The sequence below is a fragment of the Nerophis ophidion genome, linkage group LG21 (genome assembly GCF_033978795.1).
Source record: "Nerophis ophidion isolate RoL-2023_Sa linkage group LG21, RoL_Noph_v1.0, whole genome shotgun sequence".
NCBI classification, from domain to species: domain Eukaryota; kingdom Metazoa; phylum Chordata; class Actinopteri; order Syngnathiformes; family Syngnathidae; genus Nerophis; species Nerophis ophidion.
In genome coordinates this window covers 37,557,331-37,572,229 of record NC_084631.1, presented here as the reverse complement: position 1 = coordinate 37,572,229, position 14,899 = coordinate 37,557,331, and the positions used below count along the sequence as shown (strand labels likewise).

At 41.6% G+C, this 14,899-nt stretch overlaps 1 protein-coding gene across 3 annotated transcripts in view; it reads right to left on the bottom strand.

Moving 5' to 3' along the window:
- Window positions 1-14,899, bottom strand: part of adcy2b (adenylate cyclase 2b (brain)) — a 136,486-nt gene that overhangs the window by 21,256 nt on the left and 100,331 nt on the right. For all 3 annotated transcript variants that reach the window (XM_061882548.1, XM_061882547.1, XM_061882549.1), the window contains 5 exons: window positions 12,162-12,302; window positions 8,113-8,265; window positions 6,482-6,666; window positions 6,329-6,413; window positions 57-215 (listed from right to left, as the gene is read on the bottom strand). In XM_061882548.1, the coding sequence (XP_061738532.1) occupies window positions 57-215; window positions 6,329-6,413; window positions 6,482-6,666; window positions 8,113-8,265; window positions 12,162-12,302 (723 nt within the window). The remainder of the gene's footprint in view (window positions 1-56; window positions 216-6,328; window positions 6,414-6,481; window positions 6,667-8,112; window positions 8,266-12,161; window positions 12,303-14,899) is intronic.

The window sequence follows — 14,899 nt, the reverse complement described above, 5'->3', positions numbered from 1 at the left end:
GGTCGAGGTAAAAAAGACGAGAAGGTGGAAAAAAAATCCAGTCAAAAAAAAAAGACCTCGTTCTTCCAGTTGCGTCCCAGGAAGTGTTCGGCCACGTGGGCGGGAAGGACGTTCTCCAGCAGAACCCTGTTGAGGTTCTCCATGGTCTCGATCTCCTCACACTCCCGCTTGAACTTGTCCCTCCACAGGAAGTCCAACCTACAGTAATATTCATTCTGTTACAGGAGGACAGAGTAGAGACACCTGTGTCATTCCCAAAGTCTTCACCTTTGCTCTGTATTCATGGTACTAACCCTGTTTCCATATGAATTGGGAAATTGTGTTAGATGTAAATATAAACAGAATACAATGATTTGCAAATCATTTTCAACCCATATTCAGTTGAATATGCTACAAAGACAACATATTTGGTGTTCAAACTGATAAACTTTGTTTTTTTTTGCAAATAATCATTAACTTTAGAATTTGATGCCAGCAATCTGTGACAAAGAAGTTGGGAAAGGTGGCAATAAATACTGATAAAGTTGAGGAATGCTCATCAAACACTTATTTGGAACATCCCACAGGTGTGCAGGCTAATTGGGAACAGGTGGGTGCCATGATTGGGTATAAAAACAGCCTCCCAAAAAATGCTCACTCTTTCACAAGAAAAGATGGGGCGAGGTACACCCCTTTGTCCACAGATGCGTGAGCAAATAGTCAAACAGATAAAGAACAACGTTTCTCAAAGTGCAATTGCAAGAAATTTAGGGATTTCAACATCTACGCTCCATAATATCATCAAAAGGTTCAGAGAATCTGGAGAAATCACTCCACGTAAGCGGCATGGCCAGAAACCAACATTAAATGACTGTGACCTTCGATCCCTGTATCAAAAACCGACATCAATCTCTAAAGGATATCACCACATGGGCTCAGGAACACTTCAGAAAACTACAGTCACTAATTACAGTTGGTCGCTACATCTGTAAGTGCAAGTTAAAGCTCTACTATGCAAAGCGAAAGCCATTTATCAACAACATCCAGAAACGCAGCCGGCTTCTCTGGGCCCGAGATCATCTAAGATGGACTCATGCAATGTGGAAAAGTGTTCTGTGGTCTGACGAGTTCACATTTCAATTTGATTTTGGAAACTGTGTCCTCCTGAACAAAGAGGAAAAGAAACATCCGGATTGTTATAGGCGCAAAGTTCAAAAGCCTGCATCTGTGATGGTATGGGGGTGCATTAGGGACGGCGTGGCGCAGTGGGAGAGTGGCCGTGCGCAACCCGAGGGCCCCTGGTTCAAATCCCACCGAGTACCAACCTAGTCACGTCCGTTGTGTCCTGAGCAAGACACTTCACCCTTGCTCCTGATGGGTGCTGGTTGGCGCTTTGCATGGCAGCTCCCTCTATCAGTGTGTGAATGTGTGTGTGAATGGGTAAATGTGGAAGTAGTGTCAAAGCGCTTTGAGTACCTTGAAGGTAGAAAAGCGCTATACAAGTACAACCCATTTATCATTTATTAGTGCCCAAGGCATGGGTAACTTACACATTTGTGAAGGCACCATTAATGCTGAATGGTCCATACAGGTTTTGGAGCAACATATGTTGCCATCCAAGCAACGTTATCATGGACGCCCCTGCTTATTTCAACAAGACAATGCCAAGTCACGTGTTACAACAGCGTGGCTTCATAGAAAAGAGTGCAGGAACTAGACTGGCCTGCCTGTAGTCCAGACCTGTATCCCATTGAAAACGTGTGGCGCATTATGAAGCCTAAAATACAACAACGGAGACCCCTTTCTTGTGAAAGACTGAACATTTTTTGGGAAGCTGTTTTTATACCCAATCATGGCACCTACCTGTTCCCAATAAGCCTGCACACCTGTGGGATGTTCCAAATAAGTGTTTTATCAGCATTCAACAACTTTATCCGTATTTATTGCCACCTTTTCCAACTTCTTTGTCACGTGTTGCTGGCATCAAATTCTAAAGTTAATGATTATTTGCAACAACAAATTTTTTTTTATCAGTTTGAACATCAAAATTGTTGTCTTTGTAGCATATTCAACTGAATATGGGTTGAAAATGATTTGCAAATCATTGTATTCTGTTTATATTTACATCTGGCACAATTTCCCAACTCATATGGAAACGGGGTTTGTAAAACAGGAACGGATGCAGAAGTTCTGGCAGTTTTGCATCAAAAATAGCAAACATTTCTTCTTCTATTTCACCGCTCTGGGGGAGTTTGAAAAACATTTTCATGTGTCATCACCTGCTAGGTCAACACCTCTCACCAGTCTTTGTGTTGGCTCATCCCCCTTCATCATAATCATCATCATGCTCGCATTTCTAGGAGCTCCAAGCTACCGTGTGTGTGTGTCTTGCTAGAAGCCAACATGATTAATGTGAGCACAGCTTAGTTTTCCCCTGCGATTCACGTATGCACCACATTCAAGTGTGTGTGTGTGTACATATCAATGTATATATATATATATATATATATATATATATATATATATATATATATATACACATTGATATGTACACACACACACACACACACACACACACGCACACACACACACACACACACACACACACACACACACACACACACACACCCCTAGCTATAAGAGGGGTGTCCAAAGTGCGGCCCGAGGGCCATTTGTGGCCCACAGCTGATTTTTTTTAACGGTCTACATTCTAAATATACTATTCCAAAAAGAATGAAAGCTGCAAGCAGCGATGGACGGGACAACTTAGGCTGCTGCCCCCGCGACCCAAGCCTGAATAAACGTTAGCTAGCCAGCAGCCATCTTAACAAATATTTCACACGAGTGCAATGTTGATATTATTCAGATATTGTGTCACTGGTGCGTTTATGCCATTTATAAGATTACATACTGGGAGCGGTAGGAAAAAAAACCCGAAAACCCCCCCCCTTCTAGCTCTCTGTGTGAGGGCACGGCGGCCATCTTAATCGCACCCACTGAATAGTCTTTTTTTTTAAATGTATTTATTTTCTATAGTCCTTCACTCTCACTTTCCTCATCCACGAATCTTTCATCCTCACTCAAACTAATGGGGAAATCGTCGCTTTCTCGGTCCGAATCGCTCTCGCTGCTGGTGGCCGTGATTGTAAACAATGTTCAGATGTGAGGAGCTCCACAACCTGTGACGTCACGCGCACATCGTCTGCTACTTCCGGTACAGGCAAGGCTTTTTTATTAGCGGCCAAAAGTTGCGAACTTTATCGTCGATGTTCTCTACTAAATCCTTTCAGCAAAAATATGGCAATATCGCGAAATGATCAAGTATGACACATAGAATGGACCTGCTATCCCCGTTTGAATAAGAAAATCTCATTTTAGTAGGCCATTAAAGCTCCAATTAATCAAATAATATTTTTTGGGGGGAAAATATTGCTTATTTTGTGTTTTTGCCATAAAAAAACTGCAGGACTTAAGTGAAATTTTACTAGAAACTGAGATGTGTTCAACTTTACAAGCAGGCCAAGGGTGGTAAAAATACCTGCTACTTGGGCTGCAAGACTAAAATGATGTAATTTCTTCCATGGAGGTTGATTTGTGTCCATACTTGCCAACCCTCCCGGATTTCCCGGGAGACTCCCGAAATTCAGCGCCACTCCCGAAAACCTCCCTGGACAAATGTTCTCCCGAAAATCCGGCGGAGCTGGAGGCCACGACCCCTCCAGCTCCATGCGGACCTGAGTGAGGACAGCCTGTTTTCACGTCCGCTTTCCCACAATATAAACAGAGAGCCTGCCCAATGACTTTATAACTGTAGAATGATCGAGGGCGAGTTCTTGGTTTCTTATGTGGGTTTATTGTTAGGCAGTTTCATTAATGTCCTCCCAGCGCGGTAACAACACACAACAACAGCAGTCACGTTTTTGTCTACCGTAAAGCAGTTCGTCTGCCGTAAACAGCAATGTTGTGACACTCTTAAACAGGACAATACTGCCATCTACTGTACATGCATATGGTTAGAAAAGTAGTGACAGAGAATAGAACTAGGATGGACAATTCAACCCTTAACTCAACAATGAGTTGAGTGTTATGTGTGTGTATATGTGTAAATAAATGAACACTGAAATTCAAGTATTTCTTATATATAATAAAATAAATATATATATATATATATATATATATATATATATATATAGCTAGAATTCACTGAAAGTCATGTATTTCTTATATATGTATATATGAAATACTTGACTCTTAACCCCGCCCCCAACCAAGCCCAACCCCACCCCACCCACGAACACGTCCTCCACCCCCCCCCCCCCCCTGAAATCGGAGGTCTTAAGGTTGGCAAGTATGTTTGTGTCTTTATTGCAAAAGCTTTTTTTGACACTCAATTCATGCAACTGTTTTTTTTCAACCTGAGATTTCATTGAAAAAAAAATCAGTGTATAAAAAAATATGTGCTGACAAATTCAGTGTTGAAAAATGTGCTGTTTAGAATTATAATTTTAGAATTATAAAACATTGAATTGTTTTTCAATGAAATTGTCAGCATCATTTGAGGTAAAACATTTTTTTTAAATAAGTTGACGAACAAATAAGTTTGAAATTAGAAACACAAATGAACCTTCATAGGTTCCACCTCAATCCAGGCAGGACAAAGAAAAAGTTCTCCGTCCTAAAATGGGTCCAGGCAGTGCAAGTTTGTCGTAGACTTGTAGTTCCAGACACTCTGCAGGGAGTGGAACCTCACACATGATGGATAGTACACCCAAAATAAAAGATAAATAAAAGATGCAGGAGGAAATGTGTGTCAGCTGAGCGCCTTTTCCTGGTCAAAGGTGGAGGAAAGCAGGCCACACATTTCCTAGTAAGATGATGAAGAACTGGTTTTCCTTTGGCCTCAATCTGGAATCTCTCTCCAGGGGCCCAGGTTTAGACGGAATTTTTTTTTCTCAAGCCCCCCCCATTGTTTACCCGTATCTCACCTTTTTTGGAAGGGGCGCCGGAAGCTGTAAAACCCGTCAGCGATCCTGTTCTGTCTCCCTGTAATGTTTGATCCTGTTCAGTTTCCCTGTAATGTTTGATCCTGTTCAGTTTCCCTGTAATGTTTGATCCTGTTCTGTCTCCCTGTAATGTTTGATCCTGTTCAGTTTCCCTGTAATGTTTGATCCTGTTCTGTCTCCCTGTAATCTTTGATCCGGTTCTGTCTCCCGGTAATCTTTGATCATATTCTGTCTCCCTGTAACGTTTTATCCTGTTCTGTCTCCCTGTTTGATCCTGTTCTGTTTCCCTGTAATGTTTGATCCTGTTCAGTTTCCCTGTAATGTTTGATCCTGTTCTGTCTCCCTGTAATGTTTGATCCTGTTCTGTCTCCCTGTAATGTTTGATCCTGTTCAGTTTCCCTGTAATGTTTGATCCTGTTCTGTCTCCCTGTAATGTTTGATCCTGTTCGGTCTCCCTGTAATGTTTGATCCTGTTCTGTCTCCCTGTAATGTTTGATCCGGTTCTGTTTCCCTGTAATGTTTGATCCTGTTCTGTTTCCCTGTTATGTTTGATCCTGTTCTGTCTCCCTGTAATGTTTGATCCTGTTCTGTCTCCCTGTAACGGTTGATCCTGTTCTGACTCCCTGTAACGGTTGATCCTGTTCTGACTCCCTGTAACGTTTGATCATGTTCTGTCTCCCTGTAATGTTTGTCTGATTCTGAATGGGATTGTGCTGAAAATTTAAATTTCCCCTCGGTATTAATAAAGTATTTCTGATTGTGATTCCGATGACATGTGAAAAAACATGTCAAGTTTTTTGCACATTTCTATTTTGCATAACAGGGATATTTTTCTTTAGGAAATGTGAAAGTATAACAAAAAAGTGGTCCTTTGGTTTTCCTGCACATCACTTTTAAGCAAACATCCATTTTCACCAAAAATATGTCTCCATTTTTCACACCCGTCTTAGTTTTAGTGCAATTAAACACATCTCTGGGACTTTTTTTTATGGCTTCTTTTTTTTCTCCCCCTTGCCGGTCCTACCGGGCTCGAGTCATGTAAAATCCAACAATTTCACCTACATGCTCTTTTTTAACGTTTTTTTTTAATAGCAGTTTTTGAAAAATAGCCGCAGGACGCAAATGGCCGCCAGGCCGCACTTTGGACTTCCCTGCTTTGGAGCAAATAAAGCAGCCCGAAAACAAATGCCCACTGCAGAGGACGCTGGTTTCCAGGCAGATACAGAGCTAATTAATCAAGTAGGTGTTTAGTTTTTGGAGGATTCTGTGCGTCCGACTTGATGAAAGGTTTGGTGGGCAGACATAGATGAGGAAGTCTCTTGGAACCCTGACCTCAAACTACTGACCTGTCTGGCTAACACCAGCAGTGTGATGAAGAAGATGAAGAGAGACACCGAGCCCATGGTCTTCAGGTCCTTCAGGACTCCTGGCCTGGTGAGGCAGCCAGACAAAATCAAAGTCAAATCCTCATTCAGGGGAGTTTGTGGCTGCCGTCTTACCTTTCCAGTGTTCCCCTGGCGTACGGAGCCTTGCTGAAGCCGTCCAGCAGGGAGGCGTGCGTCTGGAGGATGATGACGTTGTAGATCACCACGGCAACCAGCATCACCACCATCTTGAGCTCGTAGTTGATCCTCAGGAAGACGGAGCAGGACACCAGGCCCAGGATGCAGCAGTAGATGAAGTACTGGGGACGAGAGCGGGCCGGGTTGAGCTGCGTTACCGTGGCGACGCAAACTTAAAGGCGCCTCTTTAAATAAAGAAGTATTTCCTTGATTTGCCGCCGGGGCGCTAATTAATTTAAAACCTCTTCTCACTACGGCGTTTACCAAAGGCATGCGGTAAATTTAGGCCTGCGCTTATAAATTTGAGTGTGATGTAAGGATTCAATCATTAAAAGCACATTTAATTAAAAAAACAAAACGTTATTATGGTCTTATCATTTAAGAGTCATAGAGATATGAACAAAATGTTATGTCACATGATTGGTTTTCAAATAACTTATAACTACTGTATTTCCTTGAATTGCCGCCGGGGCGCTATTTAATTTAAAACCTCTTCTTACTCCGGCGTTTACCAAAGGCATGCGGTAAAGGCAAGCATGCGCTAATTATTTTAAAACCTCTTCTCACTCCGGCGCTTACCATAGTCATGCGGTAAATTTAGGCCTGCGCTTATACATTTGAGTGTGATGTAAGGATATCATCATGAAAAGCGTATTTAATAAAAAAAATGTATTATGGTCTTACCTTTACTTTTAAATGAAGTCCATGCGCAGCTCCTTCTGATCAAAAGCATCGATAACTTGTTTATAAAAGTCTTCCTTATCTTTCTTCAGTTTTAAAAGTCTCTCTGTCTTGATGGAAATCTTCCTTTATTACCTCCTGCTTCGATTGAAAGTCCAGTTTAGAAAACTGTTTTATTTTAGATACGTAATCCTCCATGTTAAAAGTGCAAGCGAGAAGGAAAAAATAAACGATCGCTGCTCGCTCTTGCTGCTTGTTGTCACTTCTTCTGCAGCCGAGTAGTCGCAAGAAGGATCACTAGCGCCCTCTACCACCAGGAGGCGGGAGTCATTTAAAGACTCATATTTGACACACGCAGCTACGGCATATTAATAACATAGCTGCTTACTGTTCTTTTTAACATATTCAATAGCTTGGACCTTAAATCCTACTGAATAGCTCTTAATCTTCTTCCATTTATGCGATTTCAAATTATTGATGAAAATGATGACAGGTGAAGTGTCACTCGTGACGTGACGAGTTTGACCCGGCGGAAATTCTAGGCATATGCTAATTATCGGGCGAAACGAGTTTGACCCGGCGGAAATTCTAGACATGCGCTAATAAAAATAATATTTTACGAAACGAGTTTGACCCGGCGTTAATCCTGAGCCGGCGGTTATGCTAAGCATTGCGCTAATTATTTTGCGAAACGAGTTTGACCCGGCAGTAATTCTAGGCAGGCGCATACTATATACCCGACGGCAATTCAAGGAAATACGGTATGCCTCAGCTACTTAGTCTTAGTCACATGGGCGCCTGAACCGTGCAGAGAACTTTCTGGGCTTCTTTTGGACTTGATATTGATGTGGATTATTGATGATTGCAGGTGTGGTCAACTAACTCACTGGGAGATAAAACCTGCTTTCTCCTGCCATCTCCGCGTGGAAATACCGCATGCTGGCATTGGTGCTATTCACAGGTGGGACGCTTCCGCTAACTTCAGCTGAGTCCGGCGACAAGACTTCCTGCGTGGATGCTGTAGGATCCTCCACGAAGAACTACAAGCCAGAGAAAGATAGAAAGAGCAGGGACTGATCATATAGCAACTAAACAGTATGTCTGCATACATGATCAATAATACAGGACATGACAATACTTTACTTTAAAGCTGTAAATATTCATACACTTATGTTGTACTTTGTATTCTTATAGTCTGTAGAGCACTTATTGGTCACATAATAGGGACTATGTACTTTGTATACTTACACTATGTAGAGCACTTATTGGTCACATGATAGGGACTATGTACTTTGTATACTTACACTATGTAGAGCACTTATTGGTCACATGATAGGGACTATGTACTTTGTATACTTACAGTATGTAGACCACTTATTGGTCACATGATAGGGACTATGTACTTTGTATACTTACAGTATGTAGAGCACTTATTGGTCACATGATAGGGACTATGTACTTTGTATACTTACAGTATGTAGGGCACTTATTGGTCACATGATAGGGACTATGTACTTTGTATACTTACAGTATGTAGAGCACTTATTGGTCACATGATAGGGACTATGTACTTTGTATACTTACAGTATGTAGAGCACTTATTGGTCACATGATAGGGACTATGTACTTTGTATACTTACGGTATGTAGCGCACTTATTGGTCACATGATAGGGACTATGTACTTTGTATACTTACGGTATGTAGCGCACTTATTGGTCACATGATAGGGACTATGTACTTTGTATACTTACACTATGTAGAGCACTTATTGGTCACATAATAGGGACTATGTACTTTGTATACTTACAGTATGTAGAGCACTTATTGGTCACATGATAGGGACTATGTACTTTGTATACTTACAGTATGTAGAGCACTTATTGGTATCATGATAGGGACTATGTACTTTGTATACTTACAGCATGTAGAGCACTTATTGGTCACATGATAGGGACTATGTACTTTGTATACTTACAGTATGTAGAGCACCTATTGGTCACATTATAGGGACTATGTACTTTGTATACTTACAGTATGTAGAGCACTTATTGGTCACATAATAGGGACTATGTACTTTGTATACTTACAGTATGTAGAGCACTTATTGGTCACATGATAGGGACTATGTACATTGTATACTTACAGTATGTAGAGCACTTACTGGTCACATGATAGGGACTATGTACTTTGTATACTTACAGTATGTAGAGCACTTATTGGTCACATGATAGGGACTATGTACTTTGTATACTTACAGTATGTAGAGCACTTATTGGTCACATGATAGGGACTATGTACTTTGTAGACTTACAGTATGTAGAGCACTTACTGGTCACATGATAGGGACTATGTACTTTGTATACTTATAGTCTGTAGGGCACTTATTGGTCACATGATAGGGACTATGTACTTTGTATACTTACAGTATGTAGAGCACTTATTGGTCACATGATAGGGACTATGTACTTTGTATACTTACAGTATGTAGAGCACTTATTGGTCACATGATAGGGACGATGTACTTTGTATACTTACAGCATGTAGAGCACTTATTGGTCACATGATAGGGCCTATGTACTTTGTATACTTACACTATGTAGAGCACTTATTGGTCACATAATAGGGACTATGTACTTTGTATACTTACAGCATGTAGAGCACTTATTGGTCACATGATAGGGCCTATGTACTTTGTATACTTACACTATGTAGAGCACTTATTGGTCAAATAATAGGGACTATGTACTTTGTATACTTACAGTATGTAGAGCACTTATTGGTCACATAATAGGGACTATGTACTTTGTATACTTACAGCATGTAGAGCACTTATTGGTCACATGATAGGGCCTATGTACTTTGTATACTTACACTATGTAGAGCACTTATTGGTCACATGATAGGGCCTATGTACTTTGTATACTTACAGTATGTAGAGCACTTATTGGTCACATAATAGGGACTATGTACTTTGTATACTTACAGCATGTAGAGCACTTATTGGTCACATGATAGGGCCTATGTACTTTGTATACTTACACTATGTAGAGCACTTATTGGTCACATGATAGGGACTATGTACTTTGTATACTTACACTATGTAGAGCACTTATTGGTCACATGATAGGGCCTATGTACTTTGTATACTTACACTATGTAGAGCACTTATTGGTCACATGATTGTATACTTACAGTATGTACATTGAGCAAAAGGGCCCATTGTAAAGAGAACAAGCTGAAATGTTGATATAAACTCATTCTAGGGGTGTCCTATTTAATTACTGGGGTATAGGTTTGGCATCAACAAAAAATATCAGATGTTAGAAGTAAAGTTTGGGCTGTTCTTTTATTTCAGTCAAGTGCTTTACAAAAGGTAAACATGCTAGGCTGTAGGCTACTAGGCTACTCGTGTCATGAGCTTAAAGGCCTACTGAAATGAGATTTTCTTATTTAAACGGGGATAGCAGGTCCATTCTATGTGTCATACTTGATCATTTCGCCATCTTGCCATATTTTTGCTGAAAGGATTTAGTAGAGAACATCGACGATAAAGGTCGCAACTTTTGGTCGCTAATAAAAAAGCCTTGCCTGTACCGGAAGTAGCAGACGATGTGCGCGTGACGTCACGGGTTGTGGAGCTCCTCACATCTGAACATTGTTTACAATCATAGCCACCAGCAGCGAGAGCGATTCGGACCGAGAAAGCGACAATTTCCCCATTAATTTGAGCGAGGATGAAAGATTTGTGGATGAGGAAAGCAAGAGTGAAGGACTAGAAGAAAAAAAAAAGACGAGGGCAGTAGGATCGATTCAGATGTTAGACACATTTACTAGGATAATTCTGGAAAATCCCTTATCTACTTATTGTGTTACTAGTGTTTTAGTGCGATTATATGGTCGTACTGTACAACCTGAAGGTCGGCCCCGCACCTTTTTTCAGCACCAGTCGACGGGTGGTGGCGAAGCCCATCTCTGCCCTTCGCAAGGGACCCTCTTGGAAACACGATCTTTCGAAATGATCGCTGCATAATACACTGTACTTTGTGTGTGTGGTCCAATCCAACCGTGTTCGCTTGACATCTCTGTTCCATAGTAAAGCTTGACTGTCATCTTTTGGGAATGTAAACGATGAAACACCGGCTGTGTTTGTGTTGCTACAGCCGGCCGCAATACACCGCTTCCCACCTACAGCTTTCTTCTTTGATGTCTCCATTGTCCAATGAACAAATTGCAATAGATTCAGCAACACAGATGCCCAGAATACTGTGGAATTTCGCGATGAAAACAGACGAGCTAATAGCTAGGAACGATGCTGGAACAAAATGTCCTCGACAATCCGTGACGTCACGCGCACACGTCATCATACCGAGACGTTTAAGCCGAATACTTCAGCGCAAAATTTAAAATTGCAATTTAGTAAACTAAAAAGGCCCTATTGGCATGTGTTGCAATGTTAATATTTCATCATTGATATATAAACTATCAGACTGCGTGGTCGCTAGTAGTGGCTTTCAGTAAGACTTTAATAAGCTTTATACAGAAAACTTTTGAGGTGTTTACTTTTTCGGTTTCAAACAAATTCAGTTCTATAAATGTCGGATTGGGACTGGAAATCGGATAGGATCTGAGGTTAAAAATCACATCGGAGACCAAAAATTGCACTATTAATAAGGTGCAAAACATACATCTAATTAAATGCAAGTTTGAGACGAATAGTAAAAAAATGTCTTCACACAAAAAGAAAGTTTGAAATTGTGCTTACAGTCGCCCGGGAGTACCTAATGAAGAGTCCTGTTGACTTGTTGGTCACATGTCAGGCGTGCATGTGACTTCACAGCGCCGTGACGGGGCGTGACACGCGATTGAAACGCCGTCATGAGGCCGGACCACGGCGCGGGTTCACGCCGTCCTCGGCCTGTTTGCACTCGGACTCACCATGTTGAAGACGGCCATCACCAGGATGAGCGCGGTGGTCGTCACGGTGAGCACCAGTCGCAGCCAGGGGTTGTCGGTGACCACGACGCGGGAGGAAGTCTTGGACCACGGGAAGGAGCACACGTATCCCTTCCTTCCTTGCTGGAGACACAAAACACAACAAAATGAAGCTTTGGCGCTTTTATTGTGACACACTTTGCTGTGATCACTGAAAGTGACAACATCCGGGTCAAAGATTGATAACCATCGCTGGATTCGCAAGCGACCCGCTTACTATTGAGGAGAGGGATGAGGTCTTATGAAGGTCGTAGGCATGCAAGACAGGAAGTAGCTTGGAAATGTAAACCATGTGGATATGCTTAAAGGCCGTTGCTATAGTTATTATCAATTGTGCTGAAGTTGTACTTCTCTATCTGTGCAAAGAGAGTCGTCTCGTATCTGTGTTTGTGTCCAGAACCGGCCTGCTGACTGCCGAGGCCGAACATCGAGTACCGTGACGCGGAGAAAGCAGAGACAGAACGATATCAAAAGTGTCAGCACATTTCCATTTCTGAATAATCATATATTGTGTCTAACTGGGGTTGCTGAAATGACCCCCCTTCCTTCAGAAGCAGCCTCAGTGATGTAACCAGGGACCTCCCAAATAAATACAGGAGCACGTGGGCTGGACCTTAGAGCGTAGGTTGGTTCTATAACGAAGAGTGCAGCCCAAAACGTCTCTCCTCATTGAGCAAAATGTAACTCTGCCTCTGCATGATTCCTTGCTTCTTGTCTGTTTAATAAATGTCATCAGTGTTTGAACCTGACCAATCGCCACTACAAGACCATGGAGCAATACAAATTACACCTGATATTGTATTTCCTTGAATTGCCGCAGGGTATATAGCTTGCGCCTGCCTAGAATTACTGCCGGGTCAAACTCGTTTTACAAAATAATTACACGTTTAGCATTACCGCCGGCTCAGGATTAACGCCGGGTCAAACTCGTTTCGCAAAATATTATTTTTATTAGCGCATTTCTAGAATTTCCGCAGGGTCAAACTAATTTGGTCAAATAATTAGCATATGCCTAGAATTACCGCCGGGTCAAACTCATCACGTCACGAGTGACACTTCACCTGTCATCATTTTCAAAATGGAGGCTGATTTCAATCATTTGAAATTGCACAAAGGGAAGAAGATTAAGAGCTATTCAGTAGGATTCAAGGTCTAAGCCATTGAATATGCTAAAAAGAACAGTAAGCAGCTATGTTTTATTAATATACCGTAGCTGCGTGTGTCAAATATGAGTCATTAAATGACTCCCGCCTCCTGGTGGTAGAGGGCGCTAGTGATTCTTCTTGCGACTACTCGGCTGCAGAAGAAGTGACAACAAGCAGCAAGAGTGAGCAGAGTGTGTTTATTTTTTCCTCTCGCTTGCACTTTTAACATGGAGGATTACATATCTAAAATAAAACAGTGTTCTAAACTGGACTTTCAATCGAAGCAGGAGGTAATAAAGGAAGATCTCCATCGAAACAGAGAGACTTTTAAAACTGAAGAAAGACAAGGAAGACTTTTATAAACAAGTTATCGATGCTTTTGATCAGAAGGAGCTGCGCATGGACTTCATTTATAAGTAAAGGTAAGACCATAATAATGTTTTTTTTCATTAAATGTGCTTTCCATGATGGTATCCTTACATCTCACTCAAATTTATAAACGCAGGCCTAAATTTACCGCATGCCTTTGGTAAGTGCCGGAGTGAGAAGAGGTTTTAAATTAATTAGCGCCCCGGCTGTAATTAAAGTAAATACGGTATGTTTTATTCCAAACAATTTATTTTATGAAAAGGGTGTTTTTCCCCCCCCACATAAAACTAGACATCTACTGGCCTTTTTTATTTGTAATGCGCATTTTTTGTATTACATGTAGTAGTCACAATCACTACTCATTAGTATAGCACTTTTCATACATATACGATGTAGCACAAAGTGTTTTACTTCAATATGTCGAGCCCAACGCTGACCCCAAGTCAAAATGTTTGGACACCCCTGCTCTAACACCAAGAATTCAGTCAACAAATGATGAAACTTTGAAGTGTTTTAAAATTCGGCAATAAACAACAGTCAGTTCGTGTACATGCACTAAATTGGTCCGACTTCTCAAATAGTCGGGCTCTAAATAACAATTTACAGCCATGGGAAAGTGGGACTAACACACTTGGATTATCCATCCATCCATTTTACTACCGCTTCACCTGGATTCTGCCAGTAGAAACCAGGTCTGTGGAGGTGATAAGCGGCATGGACATGTTATAAGTAGACGCAGCATTGGCTGCTGTGAGGCGAGAAATTGGGCCGCCATCTTGAAGTGGTGATGAGCAGCCTAAACCAGTGGTTCTTAACCTGGGTTCGATCGAACCCTAGGGGTCCGATGAGTCGGCCTCAGGGGTTCGGCAGACCCTCCGCTGCAGCGGTCAAGACACACCAGACTCATGAATTGTTTAACGTGGACCCCGATTTAAGTAAACAAGTTGAAAAACTTATTCTGGTGTTACCATTTAGTGGTCAATTGTACGGAATACCGTATTTACTTGAATTGCCGCCGGGGCGCTAATTAATTTAAAGCCTCTTCTCACTCCGGCGTTCACCAAAGGCCTGCGGTAAAAGTAAGCATGCGCTAATTATATTAAAACCTCTTCTCACTCCGGCACTTACCAAAGGCATGCAGTAAAAATTTGAGTGTGATGTAAGGAT